Genomic DNA, 23732 nt, shown 5'->3' with positions numbered 1-23732 from the left:
CAGAGAGAATGAGGCCAGATATGCTGTAGCATTGCTGGGATCAGACTCACAATATCCCAATGATAAGGCTAACACCTAGACAGTTACCCCACTCAGGCAGTCAGTTACAGTTACTTTCACATCAGCAATGGCTCAAGAGTGAGGGGTTGACAGTTGCTTGGTATTCAGTTAAGCCTTTGTTTAATATTTGTACTTGGTTGATTGTCAAAATAAGCAGTAACTTTCTGCATGTTAAATACCTTTGTTGATATTATACAGTACAACCAAATGTCCCAGCTTAGAAAGCTGGGGAATGAGAGCAGGATCACTCATGTTATGTTATAGAGAGAGTTAAGTGCCTCACAATTACTAAGTACTATGTACTAGTTATTACCAGATAACCAATAAAATCAACCCCCAGAAATTTTATATGTAATTCAAGAAACGTTAAGAAAAGTACCCTACGCTGGACTGAATTTCACCTCGCGTCTTCTTTTTGCTTATGAAGACGTTTGTGAAGCGTTAGCTCACTAATACCAAACTATAAATCCACTAAATGTTGGTGAATGTTTTATTTCATTAAATCTATACAAGTGTGAAATGAGCTTAAGCTTCTGTTTATATGCACTTTTCAGAGACCCTTCTTTTCAGAGATCCTGCTTAGGACTTATTCTTAATTTACTATTCAGTTTAAACTCTCAGGCTGTTCAAATATACCTACTCTAATAGAATTGGCCTTGTCCCCCTTGTGTGTTTTCTACCACTGTTGCAAGAGCGTGCAAGCAGAGTGTAAAATTTTATGATGTGTGTGTGTGTGTGTGTCTGTGTGTGTGTGTGCTTGTTAGGTGAAGCCAAAGGTGATTGAGCCCCTGGACTATGAGAGCGTTTTGGTTCAGAGGAAAACCCAGATCCTCAGTGATGTCCTGCGAGATATGCTGCAGTTCCCAATCGATGACTTTCAGGTGAGCATTGTCCTTTCACACGTCCATTTATCCATCCATTCCTCTGTGTCTCCATCTCTCTGTCCATCCTTCTGTCTTCATCAATGTCTGTCCATTATCTATCCAGACATCTTTATCCCTCTATTTAAGCGTTCATCTATTTATTTATTTATCCATCCACTCCCAGTGTCCATTCTCAGTGTCCATTCCCAGTGTCCAATCTCAGTTTCTGTTCCCAGTGTCCATTCTCAGTTTCTGTTCCGATTCAGCCATCATTCTAGGCCTTCATCGCTCAATCCACACATCTTCTGTAAATCTAGGCTTCCATCCATTTATCCACCTCTTCCACCTGTCCATCCCTGTCTTCAGCCTTCTGTGTATGCATTCGCTTTGTTTGTTCCCATTTTCTGTTCCTCTGTTTATTCCTCAGCCTTCAGCCATGTCCATATTAGGAGCTCCATAATTAGGCTGGAATTCTGTAGGACAGAAATGAATGTGATTTGAGAGAACTGCAGCTATCAAACCCAAACAAAAACAGGGGGCCACCATTGCAACACGCCAATGAAAATTGTCCCTCTTAGATATTCCACCATCAGCTGTGAGTGGTGTTACTGAAAAGTGGAAGCATTTAGAAACCACAGCAACTCTGAAGTGCCCTGAAGTGGCAGACCACGTAAAGGTACAGAGCGGGGTCTCTGAGTGCTGAGCAAGTTCTGAGTGCATTGTGCACAAAAGTTGCCCATAACTGCAACATCAATGAGGAATCAGGGCTGAATAAATCAACTGCAGAGCTTCCAAACCTGCTGTTAGACCTACAAAGGGGGACCAACTCCATATTAATGCCTGTAGATTTAGAATGAGATGGCATTAAAAAGTCCTGTATGGTGAAATGTGTAGGCAGATTTCTGTTATCCTTCATTTGTCAATCTATCCATCCCTGCATTCATCCTTCTACACTGTGTGCAGAATTATTAGGCAAATGAGTATTTTGATCACATCATCCTTTTTATACATGTTGTCCTACTCCAAGCTCTATAGGCTTGAAAGCCAACTACCAATCAAGTAAATCAGGTGATGTGCATCTCTGTAATGAGAAGGGGTGTGGTCTAATTACATCAACATCCTATATAAGGTGTGCTTAATTATTAGGCAACTTCCTTTCCTTTGGCAAAATGGGTCAGAAGAGAGATTTGATGTGAGATGTCTTGCAGAGGGATGCAGCAGTCTTGAAATTGCCAAACTTTTGAAGCGTGATCACCGAACAATCAAGTGTTTCATGGCAAATAGCCAACAGGGTCGCAAGAAACGTGTTGAAAAAAAAGGCGCAAAATAACTGCCCATGAATTGAGGAAAATCAAGCGTGAAGCTGCCAAGATGCCATTTGCCACCAGTTTTGCCATATTTCAGAGCTGCAACGTTACTGGAGTATCAAAAAGCACAAGGTGTGCGATACTCAGGGACATGGTAAGGTAAGGTAAGGAAGGCTGTAAAACGACCACCTTTGAACAAGAAACATAAGATAAAACGCCAAGACTGGGTCAAGAAATATCTTAAGACTGATTTTTTTAAGGTTTTATGGACTGATAAAATGCAAGTGACTCTTGATGGGCCAGATGGATGGGCCCGAGGCTGGATCAGTAAAGGGCAGAGAGCTCCACTCTGACTCAGACGCCAGCAAGGTGGAGGTGGGGTACTGGTATGGGCTGGTATCATCAAAGATGAACTTGTGGGACCTTTTCGGGTTAAGGATGGAGTGAAGCTCCACTCCCAGACCTACTGCCAGTTTCTGGAAGACACCTTCTTCAAGCAGTGGTACAGAAACAAGTCGGTCTTGTTCAAGAAAAACATGATTTTCATGCAGGACAATGCTCCATCACATGCATCCAAATACTCCACAGCGTGGCTGGCCAGTAAGGGTCTAAAAGAAGAAAAAATGATGACATGGCCCCCTTGTTCACCTGATCTGAACCCCATAGAGAACCTGTGGTCCCTCATGAAATGTGAGATCTACAGGGAGGGAAAACAGTACACCTCTCTGAACAGTGTCTGGGAGGCTGTGGTGTCTGCTGCACGCAATGTTGATCGTAAACAGATCAAGCAACTGACAGAATCTATGGATGGAAGGCTTTTGAGTGTCATCGTAAATAAAGGTGGCTATATTGGTCACTGATTTGTTTTTGGTTTTGTTTTTGAATGTCAGAAATGTTTTTTTTTTTTTTAATTCTGTGTTGTTATATTGGTTTACCTGGTGAAAATAAACAATATTTGTTTTTTATTAAGTTGCCTAATAATTCTGCACAGTAATAGTTACCTGCACAAACAGATATTCTCCCAAGATAGCCAAATCTAAAAAAAAAACCACTCCAACTTCCAAAAATATTAAGCTTTGATATTTATGAGTCTTTTGGGTTGAACATATTGAACATAGTTGTTGTTCAATAATAAAAAGAATCATCTCAAATACAACTTGCCTAATAATTCTGCACACACTGTATAGCTTAATCCGCCCATACATTCCCCCATCCCTCTGTGCGTCCATCTATCCAATCATTCATCTCTCTGACCAGCATGTTTTGTTCATCTATTGGTCTATTAACATTTCTGCACATAGTCCGTAGTCCACTTATTCCATTTATGTGTGTTTGTACTGCCGGCCCATTCTTATTTTTTTATCATGTCTTCTCTGCTGTGAGAGTGTTTCATCTTCAGATGTTTCAGGCCCAGAGTATTGAGTAACCTGTTAGCACAGCTGCTAGAGCACAGGAAGGCCTCTCGCTGGTCCCTGTAAGCTTTGGCTCATTCTCACAGAGACAGAACGTGTGCTCCAGCAGAGATCTCCACACTGTCTGAACTTACAGGGGCCAGCATCAACTCCCCAACTATAAAACCACCTTCTGAGAGATCCTCAACTGCTTTTCTCAGGCGCAAGTTTTCCGCTCTTCTCTTGGGCCAGTGTGTGTGTGGAGAGTTGGCCTGAAAGTGAAGTGAAAGCTTATAGTCAAAATTGCGATGGCCTGCTGTCTGTCATCACACTCTCTTCAGGTAAACTGGGTCACAGCAGAAGTCTTCAGGCTCAGCCAGGTGGTGCTGGGGCTTCTCTTTACTGTAGTACATTACTGCTCCAGGACAACTTCTCATTCCTTTGGACTGAGAGCTGTTATATGAGCCAGTGTCTGGTTTATGAGTTGGGCAGATGATTATCAACCTTGTCAGAGGCCAAGGACGGAGCATAGAACTGGGAGAAAGCATCCCTCATGCACCTCCCCCATGCATTAAATTTCCAGTACGTTGTTGGGTGTTGAGTAGAAGTACATTTTTACAGCTTATTCTGACGTCTTTACAGGAAAGTAGGAAGCTTTTTTGTATGCACTGACAGAACCGTAGACTAGATGAAAGGCCTAGCACAGTATTTCTCAACCCTGGTCCCAGAAGCCCACTGCTTTGCAATATTTTAGTGTTTTCCTTGCTCCCAACACCCCTGATCCAACTAATCAGATGATTAACAGCCCATGATTGAGTTAAAGTGGGTGTGTTAAAGAAGAAAAATGACTAAGGCAGTGGGTCTCCAGGCCCAGGGTTGAGAAACACTGGCTTAGAACATGCATAGTTGTGCCTTTTCGGGTCCTTAAGCAAAACACGGCGTGCCCCAACCTGTCCTGCAGCTACATACTGCATATACACCAATCAGCCATAACATTAGTAATATTAGTGCCTATTATTGAGTATATTCCATTCCATTGTGCTGCCACAACAGATCTGAAGACCTCTGAAGGTGTCCTGTGGTATCTGGCATGAAAACGGTAGAAGCAGTTTCTTTAAGTCCAGTCATTTGTGAGGTGGGATCTCAGTGGATCGCTTTAATGAGTCTTAGGTGCCCATGACTTGTTTCTTGGAGTACTTTTGGTAGGTACTGACCACTGCATACCAGGAACACCCCACAAGACCTGCCTGATGTTTTGGAGATTTTCTGACCCATCATAATTTGTTTTTTCCCAGAATGGCTCGGAGTTGCTGCTATATATATCCCACCCCTTAACAGATGCCCTGTAGATGACGATAATCAGTGTTTTTCACTTTACCTGTCAGTGGTGCTGACGTTATGGTCAAGGACATGCACTGAAGGATCCTCTTCTGTTAGTCAGGCTTACCCTGTTAGCTGTGTTGCATATACTTACTTGAATAAGTTACAATTAGTAGATGCTGGTATGTATAGCAGTGTATGACAGTTGAGTAGCATATTGTCATTGTCACAGGAAAACCTTGTATCTCCATTTTTTAAAAATCTGATTTTCCCCCATTTTCTTCCCAATTTGGACTGCCAATCACTCAACACATACATATGCTATGTGTGAGCTAAGTAATAAACCATGCTAATTAGATTTTTTTTGCCTGATGTACCTTTAAGGGTACTACTCCAGTTAGCACTCCAGTGATGGGTACCCCCATTTTTTGAGATTGTATAGCGAGAACCAAAATATGGCCAAAATAAGTGATCCTCTATGATGCAAAATGAGGCCAATTATGCACCCCTAGTAGTGAGGCCTGCTCCAGAAAATTCTGTGCTCCTTTGAGTGAGTGATCTTGACTGTGAGAAAGACCATATATGAATAAACCATTACTACTACAGAGACCAGTAACTTCTGGAGCTCATTATGCTCTAGTGAAGCAGCTCACTGAGTATAGATGCTCTTGTAGAGATGTGAGTTTAGCTCTCTCATTAAGAAGGCATTTTGAGGCAGTGGACTGAGTGGTGTTGCTAGTTCACTGTTTGGCATGTTTTCTGGTTGACTAGTATCCACATGCCTCAGGCTGTATAAGTGTGTGTGGGCACATACAGGGATTCATTAATTTGATGTGGAGACATGGCCTAGAATGGCACATTTAGGTCTTTTTGTCATGACGAGGATGACAGGCTAACCATCCTATTAAGTGTTAAGGTTTTTTTTAGAAAGCCATAAATTGGGTAAAACCTGGAGGCAGAACCAGAATCATCAGCACAAGTCCTGCCTTTAGAGTGCTGCAGCCAGCCATGTTTCAGTTATGATATTATATACAGTTCTTAGTCTTATTAGGCTTATTCATTATTATATCAGTGACTACTATGAGCTATATTGTAGGTCAGGTTGTTATAAAAATGAGGAACTGAAATGTGCCTTTAAGGGGTTAAAGGCATATACAGTGCCCTCCACAATAATTGGCACCCCTCGTTAAGATGTGTTCTTAGGCTTCTAAAAAATAATTTATTTTAAATAATATAAGACAACAATTTAAAAAAAAAGAAAATGTATTTATTGGGGAAAAATCCCACATTAAGAAATACTTATTTTACATGAAATCATGCATGCCACAATTATTGGCACCCCTGTTGTTAATACTTGGTACCACCCCCTTTTGCCAAAAGACTGCACTTTTAATCTTCTCCTGTAACATTTCGCAGGATGGGAGAGTACAGAGAGAGGAATCTTCCACCATTCCTCTTTGCACAGTCACTCTAAATCGTCCTGAGTCTTGGTTCCTCTCCTATGCGCTCTTCTCTTCAGCTCACCCCACAGGTTTTTAATACAGAATATTGTGTGTGTCTGTGTGTACAGATGTCCACTCTAAAGCGGCAGGGAAGGACTCTGCACTCCACCGTCCCTGAGGGGGCAGAGAAGAAGGCTACCAGTCTGTTTGTCCAGGAGGTGAGTCTTCAGCCTATTGCCGATCACTTCTAAATTTTGCTGACATTGAATATGATGAGTGGATGGATGGACTTTAGAGATGCAGTCAGTCAGCCAAAACATGTTCAGTATCTGAACCTCTGATCTTTTTAGTTTAGAAAGAAAAATTCCAATATAACATTGCTAACAAACACTGGACTTAGACTGTCACCAAACTTATGACTGTAAGTACCCACCTAAAATGGATGATCACCACCCCACCTCATCCCCAACTCCCCAGCTCATCCCAAAAGTATTGTATGGAGCACCAACCATCATTCCACTGCTCCACAGCACTACTACTACTACTCGGGGGCTTTATACCCCTCCAGGCCACTCCTGATATTGTTGAAGGTTCACCTTCCCTAAGCACACAGCCAAGACAACAAAGGTGGGGCTTAGAGACAACTCTGTGAATGTCCTCGAGTGGCCCAGACAGAGCTCTGAGATGAAACCAATCTTACACTTCTGGAGAGACCTGATAATTGCTATTCACCAATGCTCCACATCCAACTTGACAGAGCTGGAGTGGATCTGCAGAGAAGAATGGCATACAATCCCTAAATCCTGGTATGCAAACTGGAAGTTGTCAAAGGTACTTCAACTAAGTACTGAGTAAAGGGTCCAAATACTTATGTCAATGTAATGTTTTAATTTTTCCTTACCAATAAATTGTCTTGTCTTTATGGGGCATTGAGTGCAGAATGATGGTGGAAATCTAGATTTTTTTTTATTTTAGCACAAAGCCTCAACAAAACAAATGAGGTGAAAATAAAACAAAAGAATTACACATAGTTTTTGAAGCTTAGTTTTCATATATGTGCTGTTTGGACTAGAGAGTAAACCGTTTTTTCCACAGCAGCCGTTCTGTGATTGTCCCTCAGCAGCCGATCTGTGGTTGTCCCTCAGCAGCCGATCTGTGGTTGTCCCTCAGCAGCCGATCTGTGGTTGTCCCTCAGCAGCCGATCTGTGGTTGCCCGTCAGATGAAGTTCCGTTGTTGTCAATGCCTGTACATGAAACCTCTGTGGTTCTGAGACCTGTGCTTTCGTCAAACTCTCTCTTGCGTATGAGTTTCTGAGCATGTGTGGGCTCTGGGTTCATGTCTGGCCAATGAGGATTCATGTAATGGTCCTTGGCTGTTGTCAAAACAGCGCATAAAATGATATTTCCTCTCACTTATGAGTCTGATGACATCAGCAGAAGCAGCTGTAGGCTTGCTGGCTTGCTGCCAAGTTTTCCATTTTTTCGTGGGGTCCGCACATCTGCCCGTAATCTACCCAGTATAAAGCATCCTCCTCCGTAAACCTCCTCCACACCCCAGTGACCTATTGAAATATGGTTCTTATCAGTTGGCCGCGAGCACATCGTGTATTATTGCAGTCGTTTGGAGAGCTGAGAAAACATTCAAAATTACTCTCCATATTTATATAGAGGTGATGTCATAGTCTGGTGTTGGTTCAGTTGAATCTGGCCAGCAACAAGAAAGTAAACGCCATCCATAAGATAAATCTTTGCCCAATACCCACAACTTCAAGTAAATCATTGTGGTGGTTTCATTTTTTATAATGTAGACATCACATTAAAATAATGCACCCTACGGCGGCTGAAATTCACCGGTTTAAATGAACAGTATGTTGTCTCAGTCGTGTAGATTTTTGGGCAGTGAGTGGCTTGTTCTGCTCAGTATTTTACGTTTTTTTTATTTATAAATATGTGACTTTGGATGGGGTAACGAATAAATCTGTTTTAAAACAAGCCTACTTACCACCCTGTTATCCAATATAAAACATGCTAATTTTTCCTTCTTTTTCATCTGGATGCTCGTGAAAGAACACCAATAAGCTCTGCTTTTTATTGGCTAGTTTACGGCACCGACTCACCGAAGCCATGTATTGTAGCCTAGTTTTAACACTGTAACAGAAACACTAATTATCCCAGTACCAGATAGTGTTGCTGTCCTCTTGCTGTGTCCTCTCAGCATGATGTGCTGTTAGCAAGCTGAAGAGATTGTTGCTGGTTAGCATTTAATCTTGCCCTAATCGCTTTGCATCATTTGGCTTTATTTCTAGAAAATGTAGGACAGTAATGAAAGCTACAGATTGGTGTATATATATATATTAATTCACTGATGTTAAGAGGGTGTATAACTGCACAGTTAGCCTTACTGACATTACATTTTACACAATACAAGCTGAATCACTAGACAAATAACAGCTTGAAAAACTTTATACATTTCCAACGTATTTGTTGTGAATTTTACCAGAGAGCCTGCTAGATTTGCTACCTCTGTGATGGGGGAGGAGAGATAATGCATATGGATGGGGTAATCTACGATATTAATTAGGTAAAAATAAGTAAAAATCATAAATAAATAAAAAAAACATTTAGTATAGTATAGTTGGCTATCAGGAGACCTGAGCATCCGTGTACAGCTTGCATTGTAAGTGGCAATCTTCGGGGTGCAAGCACTATACACCATTATGGAGCTTGTAGAGCTCAAATGATTGGAAATGTTTTCAGACAGTCTGTTTATAGACGCAGGGTCACAAAAGACGATGTTGGGACATGACTTAAATTTTACATAGTTTTAAACTCCGTGAGATAAATAATTCCACAGCTGTTTGCCCTGTATTTCAGTCTCAAAGTGCACCAGAATGTACCATGAGAATGAGTTTCTGTTCATAGTTGATTTTTTACTTAGGAACGAAGTTGCTGGAGTCCGTTTCTGAACTTGTCACTCATTTTACTTCTCATGAGTTGTCATGTCCTGAAATGTCATCTCATTTTGAAGATTATTTTTATATTTAAAGAAGGATCCGTAGGCATGACTGCAGTGCAGACTGACAGAGCAGCTTTACAAAGTCTTCAGCTGTTTCTCAAGTTTCCAACCCCCTCGAGAGCTACTGCAAGCTTCTCTGCTGCCATCTCTCTCTCTCTCCCACTCTCTTTCCCTCTCTCTTTCCCTCTCCTTGCTAATCGGATTTGAGGAGAAGAGGAGGCGTTGCTTTTTGGAGACTGTAATCTCCACCTCATCCCTTTAAGACGTGCTGAGCCATGAATGCTTGTCTGCCAATTAAGCAAAGAGAATTCTATCCACTTTAGCACCGTGCTTTAGGGATATTAGCATACGTTTAAGCCGCAAATTCTTTAAAAGTGATTACTGCAGGGGTGCCACACATGCAGAAATCATCTTTATTTTCCAGCGTCTGACAGAGAGCTCTCAGGAGACCTGAATGAAAATGCTTTCAGGTGTTATGCTGATTAGGTTGTTTGTGTATTAGATCTTGTGTGGCTTTTCGCTGCACAAGTCATCTCGCAGGTTTTGAGACAGTTCCAACTCCAGCTTTTATACAGCTTTTTGATGGGATGCACGATTTGGTCGTATTAACAGATTTTTTTTTCCGATTTCTGCTCCACTGGCTTCATAATGGTGTACAGTGCTTGGACCCCGATGATTGCCAGTTGTCTTGATGATGCCCAACAAACCGCATGACAAACACCAACACTTTGACAACCAGTCACCATAGCAACCAACTGGGATGGCATGGCAACTGCCTAGCAACCAACTCGCATCACCTGAGCAACCACCAAACAACACCAAAGCAACCACCTAAAATGCCATTGCAATCATCTTGTACCTACCATGTAGTACCCATCTAGCAAGCACTTGGCAACATAATAGCAACTACCTTGGATGCAATAGCAACCAATTAGCAAGCACTTAGCAGTCCCATAGCAACCACCTGAAATATCATAGCAACCACATAGCAACAGCCTAGCATGTAGTGGGATCTATTTAAAGCTGCACAACCATTCAGTGTTTCCCTTAGGAATTGCACTTTTCTAGTATATGAATGCTGCCTTTCCCCCCCACAGTGCATCAAGACCTACAACTCAGACTGGCATGTGATTAACTACAAGTATGAGGATTATTCTGGAGACTTCCGCCTGCTACCCAAGTAAGAGTTAACCTCTGAATATCTTTTGGTCTGTATGTTTGTGCGTATCTTCTAAGCATACACTGATATGATCCTTGCCCTTTATTTGCACTGTGACCGCACAGCTAGGCCCCAGAGACGAGGCCAGATCAGGAAATGTGTTTCTGCACAACACAGCTCTTCCTCTTCAGTACAGTACAGTTTATGTTTATTTGACAGTGGAATAATTCCATCCAGTGTCAAAATAAAAAACGAAAAAAAATGAAAAGCGTCCAGATATACTGGCAGGTTCAGTGCTTAACACACACGGCATATGTGCTCCTCTTATTTACTTCTTTTTATGAATCATTATCAATTTTTATGAAATTCTATATTAGTTGTAGTTTTTTTTTCTCCTGGGCTCCCACTATTGTCGGGGAGTGTAATTCACTTTTTTAGCACTACCCTAAAGACCTTAAATCCCCTAAATCATGCTGTATTGTGCTATATATGCCGAGCCCAGAGTAGCAATGCCAGATACACCATTCAGTGGACCATAACAATAATTTTGAAGCTGTTATTTTAAGGTAAGACTTCTACATAGTAATGCTTTAAAACCTTTGTAAAAACACTTGATTTCTCCATCAGTGCGTTCTGAAAGCTCATCTGAGCTGCAGATGTGATATCATAGCTCTTTTTTATCTGCAAACCTTTTCACAGACATACACTTTGTAGCATTTTGTTGGTTTGTCTGTCCAACAATAATAACAAACACATGCTGATGCTCTCGTTAATTTTCTCCTTTCTACCCCACCCACTTCTTGCTAAGCCCTGCGTCTGCATGCTTGTTATTGCCTCCTTAATGTCAATTTTTCAAATATGCCACAAAGGCAAGCTACCTGTCACGTAAGAACCTCGTATCTCTTTACAGGAAAAGAAAAATGAATGTTGTACTTTTAGTGGAAGTCAGTGTAAAAACATTTTAGCCCTTTAAGTCATTTTGGGGTCTTTGAATATTAAAATATGAAATTGAATTTAAGGTAAAAATCTAGACTGGTAAAATGTGGGGGGTGGATTTATTCTTATCTTGGTCAATTAGCTGAGTGTGTATACATTACATAACTAAGTAGCTTAAACATGTCTGAATACATTATAGAAAATGGCCAAGGGTCCGCCGGTGTGCTGACCGTTTTATTTCACACTTCTATTACTGAAGAATAGCCCCACCAGCTTGTACAGAAGTCCCTGTAGTTGCTGAGAAATATGCCATAGTGTGTAATAAGCCATGGAGTGTTAAGGGGTTAAACCAATTTCAGCATTTTACCATGAAAGTTTCTGGCAGATGTGTTGAGGAGATTGTTTAGCGCAGCCGTGTTCAGAAATGGACCACAAATGACCCATACAAACCATGTTAAGCACAAACAGTAAACAGTTTACCATTACGCCCATTTTTTTAATTCCATCTTTTTTTTTATCAAAACGTAATTTTTTAAATGTGGGACAAATACAAAGTCAGTCTAGTGCTATTTTAAATAAAGAACTGATTAAAGTGTGTGTTGAATTGTTTGCCATACTTCAGTTTTAAAAAAGCATACTTTGTGCAACATTAGGCAGGGCTGCTCCAGAATCCCCCAAACCAAGACTGCTCTCTCTGTAACTCATATATCCCTCTCATTCACAGATGACCTGTATTTTTCAGTTTAATAGGTTCTGTGAAGCCACTTTAGACTGCAGCCAAGTGCGAAGTTAGCTGCTACAATAAAGAGTCAATTTAAATTCTGGACAGTGGAGGATCTCCTGTTGTGTTGGGAAGGTCGTAAAGGAGGTCATTTTATTGAGGCAAACAAGGCTTGACCAATATATCAGAACTGTTGTGTCAAACAGTGATACTAATTTTCAGTTAAGATGAAAACTTAGTTAACTACAAAGTTCATAATTTACTGACTTTTTCAGATTGTTTTGAATGAATAGTTCAAATTTATTTAACTTAATAATGAGCTTCCAATGGGGATCAGGTTTGCGTCTAGTATGTTTCCAGTTCTAGATAAGGTTTACTTGGTGTGTAACACATTCTGTTAGGATAGAGTACTGAGGATAAATAGGTTTCTTATACTTAGCGTTGCAAGTTTGAACAGCATCTGATGCTATCAAAGTATAATGTATTGGACAATACTCTAATATTGAATTTTAATAAACACTACCCAGCATGAAATCAAGACAATGTTAATAAGTAAAAGTTAACTCCCAGTCCTATCAGAATTGCATCAGTATCATTAAATAATTGCCTATAAATTCCCATAATACAGGTGTTTAATAATACAATATAATAATTACAATAATAATAATAAATAAATTGCTTTTGCAATTTTTTTATTTTTTATTTTGTATTTTTTTAATCAAATTTGTGTATAAATAGCCATAGTATAAAAACACATGACCATATTGTGCAACAAAATCTCCAAATTAACTTCTAATGGAAGTCAATTTTGGAGCATTTCTTTTGGTCCATTCATCATGGAAATAATATAAAGAAATAAACTGCCAGATTCACAATATGTCAAAAAGTGAAAAATGGAGACAAGTTTTTTTGCCCAACATAAACTGTCTGCCACCAATCTTCACATGTAAACTATTCATTTAAAATATCAATGCTGTGGTTTTGAGAATCGAGACAGTATTGCTTAATATATTAATAAACTTAATATTGTGACACTTCAGTAAATCAATATTTCCTTACAGCCCTACTGTAGAACGCTGTCAGAGTAACTGAAAGTAACACAGGCACTGACCTCTCATCCTGACAGCAATGAACTTCACAGATGGGACAAGTAATGTTTTACAACATGGAAACAATGACCCAGAACTGCTGTTTGGTCAATTATACATACACACACACATACACACGCACATTCACACACACACACACATAGGAATTCCTGCTTTTTGTGTTATTAGCAATAAAACACCTTGTGACCTCTCAACCTTGTGGCTGTTGTGTTGCAGTAAAGTTCCTCGGCCAGAGAAGCTGCCCACTCATGTGTTTGAGGTGGACGAGGACGCAGACAAGGATGAGGTACACGAACATTACCCATGGTTTCCCTGTGAAGGAGAGAAGTGTGGTGAGTGATGTGGTGAGATGGCTCTCTGGCTGAACCAGCTCTGTTTCCCGAATGTGGCGAAAAGCAGAGCCCGGTCTGACCAGGGCTTCCTGTTTAACCAGCCAGTCACATCGCGTGGTTGGAGGCTGGGAATGAAAAGGACTTTCCCACATTTCAGCAGCATCATACCTATTTCTGACAAGACTCAGCAGCTTTGTAGAGAGTTTGGTCATAGTTGGTCATTTGTTCTTTCAGGATGCACATTGACCGATACCAGTATTCAGACAGATGATTCGATTTGACAGATATTTCAAACTGATACTTGATTTACAATTACATTTACGGCATTTAGCTTAGCTTAGCTTAGCCTTTTAGCTGATTTAGAGCGGTTTACAAAAGTGCTTTACTGTTTACTCAGAAAATATCCTTAGCTAGTTTGTATCGCTAGAATGCACAAGATCCCTGTAAACTTAGATTCTACATAACTCAGTATGGAGACCACAATACTCGACACTACACTGCACCCAAGTTGGCGTTTGAAGACAGCGAGCGACTCTGCTCTTCGGACACCCAGGGGTGTCCCCAGCCTAAATACTTGTCAAGCTGAGCCGTACTTGAAGCTAGAAGAGCTCTTATTACTGATCGGCTTTTGACCATTGCCATCAAGTGAGAGGGGCTGGTCCATTCTTGGCGTTGTAGGCCAGCATCAGGGTTTTAAATCTGATGCGGGCAGCAGCTACAGGTCACCAGTAAAAGAACACAGCAGAATAGTTACATGGCTGAAAATCTGATTTATTTATTTATTTACTTTATTTATATTTTTATGTACTTTATTCATTTCCTTTCATAGGACATAGGTGATGCTGGGTTACTGTGCTAAATATCTGTACAGACCATGGATGTTATTAAAGTTTAGACTTTCAGCTTTAATTCATCCCACTTATTTACATTGTTTTGTGGCCAAATTGATCCAAGTGATCCAAAATGTTGAATTTGCATGTTAGTAGCTGTTCAAGGGAATTCTTAAAATAAGCCAAAAATAAGTAAAGAAGGCCATCGTTAGATGGAGAAAACTAAACAAACCTATAAGACAGAGAGCAGAAACTTTAGGAGTGGCCAAATCAACAATCTGGTACATATCTAAAAATATGCATTGGAGAGCTCAGTTACACCAAAATACCTGAAAAGACCATGAAAGATAGCTAACGTAGATCTCAAAATTCCTCACAACATTTAGTCCTGTCAAAAATACCCGACACCTCTATGATATAATATACAAAGACCTTCCTTTAAGATGGGAACCACTGATTACACTCAGGAACAGCCTGTGCAGTTCTTTGGACAGATTGTTTGGACAGATGAAACCAAGATGAAATAAATCTGGAGAAGGCAAGAATGGGTTCATGATCCGAAGCACATTGCATCAACTGTGAAACATGGTGGAGGCACTGTTACAGCATGGGCATGTATGGCTTCTAGTGGAACTGGGTTAGTGATGTTTATTGATGTAACTGCTCAGAGAAGTAGCAGGATGAGTTCTGAAGTGTATAGAGCTCACCCTTCTGCTCAGATTCAGTCAAATGCTGCAAGACTGGTAGGACAGTGCTTCACAGTACAGATGGAATATGACACAAAAGCGACCCAAGAGCTTCTTATGAAAAAGATATGCACACTTACAAATGGCAGAGTCAGTCACCTGGCCTCAACTCAACTGAGCATGCCTATAACTTAAAGACAAAACTAAAGGCAAAAAGACGTCCAAACAAGCAGCAAAGAATCACAATAGAGGAAACTTGACATGTGGTGATGCCCATGGCCTCTAGACATCAGATAGTTACTGACTGCAAAAGATTTGCTTTCAAGTATTTAAAAATAATTATGTTAGCCTGTCCACTTACTTTTGAGCTTGTGGAAATGGAAGCAACATGTAATTCCTAAATGGTTAATGCAATATTTCTGTTAACCCTTGATTGTCTCTGTCCAAATACTTACGTATTTTAATACTCATCCAGGCAGATGTAGCCTCAATTGTTTAACTCTTATGAAAGGTGCAGAGCTGTGGTCTGGACGTTCATCTCCGGAAAGGCTTGTTAATGATCTGATGAGATAAATCAGGTGGTTAAGAGGAGTGTAAACCTTAAAATATGAAGGGCGGGATTGCAGGGACTGGTGTTGAGAAACACTGATCTACACTGATCTCTGTAACCAAGCACTAGCTCAAGAATAGCTTTTTTTGCTGAGTAGACTGCTGCACTACAGAGATGAGATATGATGGTATGAATAATTAAACAGATCCAGTGGCGAGAGAGACTCCATATTCAAATACAGATGAAGCTCTCCAGATTTTCTCACACGGGGGATTTTCTCTACTTTTTCCCGTTCCTTGACCTCCCTCAGTGATTTTCACTCTCTCTCTCTGCGTACATGTTTATAAAGTCTTCTGTTAAGTGACTGGTTCCTCTCTTGTCTCTGTAGGATACAGCATCGCTGGGTTCTCAGAGGGGGGGTGTAGCCAAACATGGCTGGCTGTACAAAGGCAATATGAACAGTGCCATTAGTGTCACTATGAGGGTGAGTACTGACACACAACTACAGACAGGCCTACAAAGCACAGATGCTTAAAAAAAGTGTTAAAATCTTAACATGGCATGGAATTAAAGGCCTTAAAAAGCTGAAGTGTGTATATTTGTGTTCATGACTGACCTTTATCTCGGTCATATCTCTCAGTCTGAGCTGCATCTATGCTAATGCCATGTTCCAGGCTAGTAGAACAGTATAATGCTACAGTTTCACAGGTGTTGACTAATTTATAGGCTGTAAAAAATGAAGATGGTTTAGATGTAGCTAAAATGATTTACTTATGTTTAATTATTTCAGAAATGTATTTTAGTTCATGTAATATCCTCTTTCAGTTTGCCAATGTATTATCGGTCAAATGGGACAGAGGAAAATCATCCTAAAATAAAAACTTTAAAAAATTAACTACATTTATTTTCTGAATTTCTATTTTTACTTTTTCCCACTGACACATATTGACATATCCAAAATGTTCTTTTTCATTATAATGTTACCATGATTGGCTTTACATTGCTGGGCCATTTACCTGCAATTGTTTTCATTGTCCTAAATAAAGAAATGGATAATGATACGCAAAAATTAACAATGAAGTACACCATTGGGAAACATAGGTGGGAAATGGAGTACGCCACTCAACGCCACTCGCTCCCACCCATTTAACAATTTAATAAACACTTTGCTACTAAAGGATGATGCCAGAAATGTTTTTTGGCCACAAACGTACTATATACGTATAAAAATATGGAGGGTCAACTTTATGTATCCCACCTTACCCTTTGTCCCACCATTATTCACCCAAGCTGATTCCAGATGATCTGGGAAAGCTGTTTTGAATGTTGTGAATGAAGCAAATACATCCCTAGCATCCCTAATTAAAGTAGTAAACAAATCTTGAAGCCAAATAATTTCAATTCAATATCCAGTGTTCAGAAAATAAGTTATTTAAGTTAGATAATAAGTTAGAGTTATTTAATAAATATCTTTAAATGAATAAATATCTGTAAAAATAGCAGGGTAGGTAAATGTGTATAGGCTATAAAGCCTTTAATTATTCACCCATAATAGTTTTTGTTAGTTTAATGCACTTTTAAATTATATCATGCTGTCCAGAACAACATTCTCTCAACAGTACTGTCAGAGGGAGGAGGGGGGCATCTGACTTCCTGTTTCTGATCCATTTTCCCACGCTTTTAGCTTCCCCAGCATTATCTTTAGAACATTTGTATTTATATTGGTTACTTTTATGTAACACAGACTATCTCTCTCTCTCTCTACCCCCCCCCTCCCTCTCTTAATCACTCTCTCTCTCTCCTTCCCCAGTCTTTTAAGAGAAGATATTTCCAGCTGGCCCAACTGGGGGATGGATCATATAATCTGAACTTTTATAAGGATGAGAACATATCCAAAGAGCCTAAAGGGACCATCTTCCTCGACTCTTGCATGGGGGTAGTCCAGGTAACGGTCACTATGGCTAATATACATTATAGTACACTTCCTAATACTGAATCCACCATAACCAGCATTTTCCTAGGACCTACTTATGGTTCTGAGGGTCTGGAATAAACCAAACGAGCCCAATTGCCTGCCAGACCCAGTAGGGAGTGCTAGTAAAGAGTACAGATATATCCCATGTAAGGAGTACATGGGATTTAGCCACAAGATTTCACAAAACATTGGCCGAAAATGGTCCTAGGTTTTAGATGGTGATACAAAGTTTATGACCCCTGAAACTAGCTATGCTCCCAACACGAAGAGGTTAAGAACTGAGGTTCTTTATTCCCTGAATCCACCCTGTTTAGGCTTTTGTGCCCATTCTAAAACTTATCTGACACTTTATTGCCATCAGGCTTTCAGCTATTTAATTTAAGGCAAATATAAAACGCCTTGCCAAAGCAGATAGCTGTTGTTCTTCTAATGCATCCGTGGCTCTCTCAAGAGCAGCAAACATTGCTGTGGTTCTGTCTGACTTCAGCACTCTGTATTCCTGTGTTTTGCTGTTGTCATCATCTGGACGACGTCCACAGGGCATTGAAGGATGGCTAAAAGTGTAATGAGTAAACAGCTCCATATGGAAATGGTGCCAAAAAATCAGGATGGTTGTGCAGTGAGTTGCTATTTTACCAAGATTTAACTGACCTTTACCTTTAATATTCCACATTGTTCCACATTGTATTTATTTTTGCTGCTCTTGTCTGTTCTCAGGACCTCGGGGTCTGAAAAGCGCTCTTTTAGTTCTGATTAAAGGCTGGATAATCACATAAGATAATCCAGCACACACAGCAATCAAAACAAAGGGACCAGCCTCTTTTTGTAAATATTGCTGTTCTTAGACTTTAATCGAATTCACAAAGTACATCTAATAATGCAGGCCTGAAGATTTAGGTCACATCTCTATATACAATCGCAATCGAAAGGAATTATTCATATGTTTGTGTAAGTGTAAGTGCTGATAGACAAACCAAGTCTACCACTTTTGTGTAGGTCCTCCTTTGTCCTGAATGACCTCTTTCCGTCTCGTCATGTTTTCACTTCTACCCACAGACCTTGTATAATGACTGGATTTTTCTCCTCCACTCATTTCCCAACACAGTCCCACAAGTTTGCAGTGGTATTTAAATCTGGTCTTTGTGTTCTCCATGACATCTAAACATCTAAAACTCCTCAAACTAACCTAAACACGTAACCCCCTCTTCTTTTGTTGGCATATGATGACATGTTGGCAGAATGAAGATTCTAGCACGTGCTAAATAATCTGACTCTTGAAATCTCACACTCAACAACCATGGATCCCTATAACCAGTTCCAACCATGAGCTAATCTATGAAGCCTACAACCATGGGCTATATAGTCTAAAATCATGGGCTCCTTTACATAGAATAGAACCACAAGCTCCTCTCCATAGCCTAAAACCAACCCCACCCAAGTAGCCTACAACCAATAATATTGAATCCACCATAACCAGCATTTTCCTAGTACCTACCTATGGTCCTGAGGGTCTGGAATAAACCAAACGAGCCCAGTTCCCTGTCAGACCCAGTAGCCCACCCAAGTAGCCTACAACTATGGGCTCCTGTATGTAGTCAACAACCATGAACTTCTCTACGTAGCCTACAGCCATGGACTCCTCTCCATAGCCTAAAATGATGAGGTCCTTTTAGTAGCCTACAACCATGGGATCCTCTCCATAGCCTACAACCATGGGTTCCTCTACATAGCCTACAACCATGGTAGAATCCATGGTTCTGACAGGTTTTGATGACATCAAATTGGAACTGTATGGCCACAACCAAAAAAAATCATTGGAAGAAAAGGACACATTGCTAACTGTTAAGCATGGGGGCGGATCTGTGATGCTTTGTGTGGCAGCCAGTGGCACAGTAAACATTGCACGGATAGATGGATGATGGAAAAAGCAGCCAATTCTGGATACAAATATGACTCCCTCAGTCTGGAAATGGAAGCTGAAATAAGGTTGGCTGAAAAATGTGCCATGAGCATTTTCAAAAAACAAACAAAAAAAAAAGTTAAAGGTTTACGCCTCTTGACCAGATTATACAGAATACACTTTAATAAGTCGTATTGAGTAAACGTCTATTCGGCGACTGGGTAGGTGTAACCCAGTAACCCAGATGAGTAGGGATGGTCTGGCAGGGTTACAGAAAGACACACAGCCGAACCCAGTTCACATATGGAGCTCCCTTACACTGACTCGGTCTGCTTATGGGTCAGATTTTTCCATGTTTCTCCCTATGTGTGTATGTATGTGTGTGTGTGTGTGTGTGTATATATATGTGTGCTTGCAAGAGAGAGAGATAGAGAGAGATTGCATTCCTTCTCTTTGTTATTGCACGCGGTCTTCCTGAAAGAAGAAAGCATTCAAGTATTTGGTTGGTATGTGTATTTAAACTGTGAGAACTCTGCGAGTCTGTTTTCCACATTTTTACAGCAGAGGAATGTAATACAAATATTTACAGCTTAGTAGAACAGCCAGCGCTGACACTCGCTTGTGTACTGTAATATCAGCAGATGATTCAGAAGCTAAAGAGTAGTTTAGTGATACAGGTATGGTCCATCATCGCCATCAGAGCAAAATCAGGTGTAAATTGCTGCATGTTGGCTGTAGCCTACCTAGGGCTGGTCCCCCCACTTGTCCAACCAAATCTGACATGTTAAAGCCCCAGGAGACACGGCGTAAAATCAGTGCAATATTAATTAATGTGAAGGTTATGGATGACGTGTGTTTAATGTGTCTTTGTGTGTGTGTGTTTGCCCTGCTGTAGAACAGTAAGGTGAGACGCTTTGCCTTTGAGCTGAAGATGCAAGATAAAAGCACATACCTGCTGGCTGCAGACAGCGAGAGCGAGATGGACGATTGGATCGGCACCCTCAACAAGATCCTGCACAGCAGCTTCGAGCTGGCCATGCAGGAGCGCAGGAATGGAGAGCTACATGATGGTGTGTTTTTGTGTGTAGACAAATAATTATTCGTATCTTAGTATTGACTGTGTCACCACAAAGTTGTGATGAATCATGACCGTTGGAGCAAGGCCTTAACGCAAAAATGAGTTTAATGCTAAATTCAGCTAGCTCCCCTATGGAAAATCTAATAGTGTGTTAGCACTATGCTAGCACTATTTTGACATAGATTAAATGCAGACAATTGAAGTGAAGTGCCAGAGGTAGAAAGTTCTATTCAGATTCAGATCCGGTGACTGTGAAGACTTCATGCTGCAGCTAGCCGTTAGAAGATCTGTAAATTGTGACCATGAGGGGATGCACATGGTCAGCAACAACAAGAAAACATTCCCGCACCATTACACCACCACCTCCACCAGCCTGGACTGTTGACACAAGGCCATGGATTCATGCAGCTGGCACCAAATTCTGACCCCATCTTCTGTGTGCGTCAGCAGAAATCCTATTTCACTAGGCTAGGTTGCACTTTAGCTGTCTAGTTGTGGTGAGCCTGTGTCCACAGCAGCCTCAGCTTTCTGTTCTTGGCTGACAGGAGTGGATTCCGACATGGGCTGAAAATCCCAGGAGATCAGCAGTTTTAGAAATACTCAAAGCAGCCCACCTGGAACCAAAGATCATGGCACACTGAAAATCCCCTTTCTGGTGGTTGATGGGAACATCACCTGAAACCGCTGGACTGTATCTGCAGGATTGCATGATTGGCTGATTAGATTAATGCATGAATGAGTAGATATTCAGGTCTTCAGTATATATTTGCCATATCGTCCTTTTCTAGTTAAATCCATCACACACGAAAGTCTCTGGTGTAGTTGATCTGCCGACAGCGTTTTCATTGCAGACAATACAGATCGCAGCCTTTGAAATTCCGAATTTCAGACATCTCTGGCAGAGCTCTCTCAAGTGCAGCACACATGTATTTAGCTGGCCCACATTATTTTGTCCATTGAGTCAGCCAGCATAAAATAATTCTGTGGTTATGTGGTATAGATGAGTATCAGCTGAAGTGCTTCAACACCGTTACTCCATAGAGTAAATTTAGGCCTTTCTAAACTTATGGCTGCTCCTGTGTAGTTGGTGGAAGCTCAGCTGGACACTAATGTGCTGCACTGCTCAGGCAATGCAATAATGACAGCAACCCAAACCGCATATTATAGAATATTCTTATTTATATAACTGCATATAAACTCCCTGTAGACCACAGGCTGGTGGCTGGGAACTCCAACATTACAGCATTCCAACGTGGTCTGCATATCTGCGCATGTATATTATTGTATGTGTAGGAGAATGTGGGTAAGACCAACCTATGTTTGAGCTTATATCAACTGCAGGAGTCTGTGCACTTGTGTATTTATATAAGTGGATAATATGGGTGTGCCGTGTGCCTCCTGTGTGTAAGTGTGTGTGTTTTGTGGCCGACCACCCATACTTTTTAACACCAGGCTAATGTTGCCAGGGTATGTCTATGGTGTGAGTGTGGAACTTCTCTCTATCCCTTACACACAGTCTCTCTCTCTCTCTCTCTCTCTCTCTCTCTCTCTCTCTCTCTCTCTCTCACACACACACACACACACACACACACACACACACACACACACACACACACACACACACACAAACACACTGCTCCCAGTAACACCTCTTAAACTCCTGGGTTTTAACACTGTTATGAAAATGAGGTGAAGTCAGACAGCACATTCCTCCAAACCAGCCAATCAGGGCACAGCATGCTAGAGCAAGAGTATGGCCTCATGATGGGACTGTGACTGATGAGATGACCTTGTGACTGGTATACCTGCTGTGCTGTCAGTTGCTGTGTTTGTGTTTATTGCTTACTTGTTTACTAATTCATGGATGGTTTTGCTCTCTTATAGAGGATGACTTAGGAAAGTCAGAAAGCTCCTCTGGGAATTTTCAGGACAGTTTTCAGGTAGCGTGCTCACACTCGTGCATCTAAACACACACAGACACACACACACACACGCACACACACACACACACACACTTAAGTCTGTTAAGAAGCTATAGCTGCTAAACCCAGATCAGCTGATCAATACTGCCCAGCTCATCACAGAAGCACTTAAGCATGTGCTTATATTCTGCTGAAAAGAAAGTGTGTGTGTGTGTGTGTGTGTGTGTGTACACCTGTAAAGTTGGTTTGTGTGAGTGCACCTCTCAGCTAATGTTTTCCAGCCATTCCATACTGTGATAATCACTGTCTGGAACAGACACACATACACACACACGCACACACACACACACACACACACACACACACACACACACACACAGAGTGTCTTTTAATCTCTTGCTTGTTCTCTCTCTCTCTTCTTGTTGTGTATGCTCTCTCTCTCTCTCTCTCTCTCTCTCTCAAATTTCTGGCATCTGTAAACTGTAAATCTGAAATACCAGATCGTCTCTCCTGCCCCTCCCAGCAGGGTCTAATGAAATATTGATTCATGGCAGTTCCTCTAGCTGTTACACCCAGGCTAATATGTCTGTGAAATTCTTGGTACTTGGTTGTAAACTCACTCGATCATGCTTCATTTTAGAGGTATAGTAATCCTGACCCAAGTGGCCGTCTTGACTGGTTTATGCTTTGCTTTGTCAGAGTGCCAGAGACATTGAGTCCAAGATGCGCAGCGAGACTCGCCTGAAGCTCTTCACCCTGGATCCGGACACGCAGGTGATCTGACAGAGGAATGACCTCAGCTCTCACAGTGTAGGATTAACAGTATATTAGCTCTGTTACTTACAGGGCTGCCGATGCATCAAATAGTTATTGTAATTAGGATTTAGATGAGTTTCTGCAATAAACACGCTGTTAACGACCGTGATGACAGAACAGATAAAATTAACTCACACGTGTCACCAAAAGTCTATTAATACGTTAGTGTTAGAAGCCGAGCGTGCTTCCCCTGCCAGACTTGAGGGACTGACTTAACCTTTCAGCTGAATAGTCAATTACAACTACAGTCCACACCTCCTGAAATATACAGGGTAAATAATGCACCAGTCAGCCATAACTTTAACACTACCTGCTTAAT

General features: G+C 40.9%; 1 protein-coding gene across 7 annotated transcripts in view; it reads left to right on the top strand.

Annotated features, from left to right (window-relative positions):
* The window catches only part of dock9b (dedicator of cytokinesis 9b), a 103272-nt gene that overhangs the window by 36937 nt on the left and 42603 nt on the right, over positions 1-23732 (top strand). For 6 of the 7 annotated variants that reach the window (XM_072683664.1, XM_072683667.1, XM_072683663.1 and 3 more), the window contains exons 2-10: positions 825-941; positions 6512-6601; positions 10497-10579; positions 13541-13610; positions 16111-16206; positions 17533-17667; positions 20493-20667; positions 22560-22615; positions 23297-23371. In XM_072683664.1, the coding sequence (XP_072539765.1) occupies positions 825-941; positions 6512-6601; positions 10497-10579; positions 13541-13610; positions 16111-16206; positions 17533-17667; positions 20493-20667; positions 22560-22615; positions 23297-23371 (897 nt within the window). Of the gene's footprint in view, positions 1-824; positions 942-6511; positions 6602-10496; positions 10580-13540; positions 13611-16110; positions 16207-17532; positions 17668-20492; positions 20668-22559; positions 22616-23296; positions 23372-23732 lie in introns of those variants that run through there. The other variant, XM_072683668.1, reaches the window with a different exon arrangement.

This window comes from Salminus brasiliensis, chromosome 7, assembly GCF_030463535.1.
Source record: "Salminus brasiliensis chromosome 7, fSalBra1.hap2, whole genome shotgun sequence".
Lineage (NCBI taxonomy): Eukaryota > Metazoa > Chordata > Actinopteri > Characiformes > Bryconidae > Salminus > Salminus brasiliensis.
This window is presented reverse-complemented; position numbering and strand designations above follow the sequence as displayed.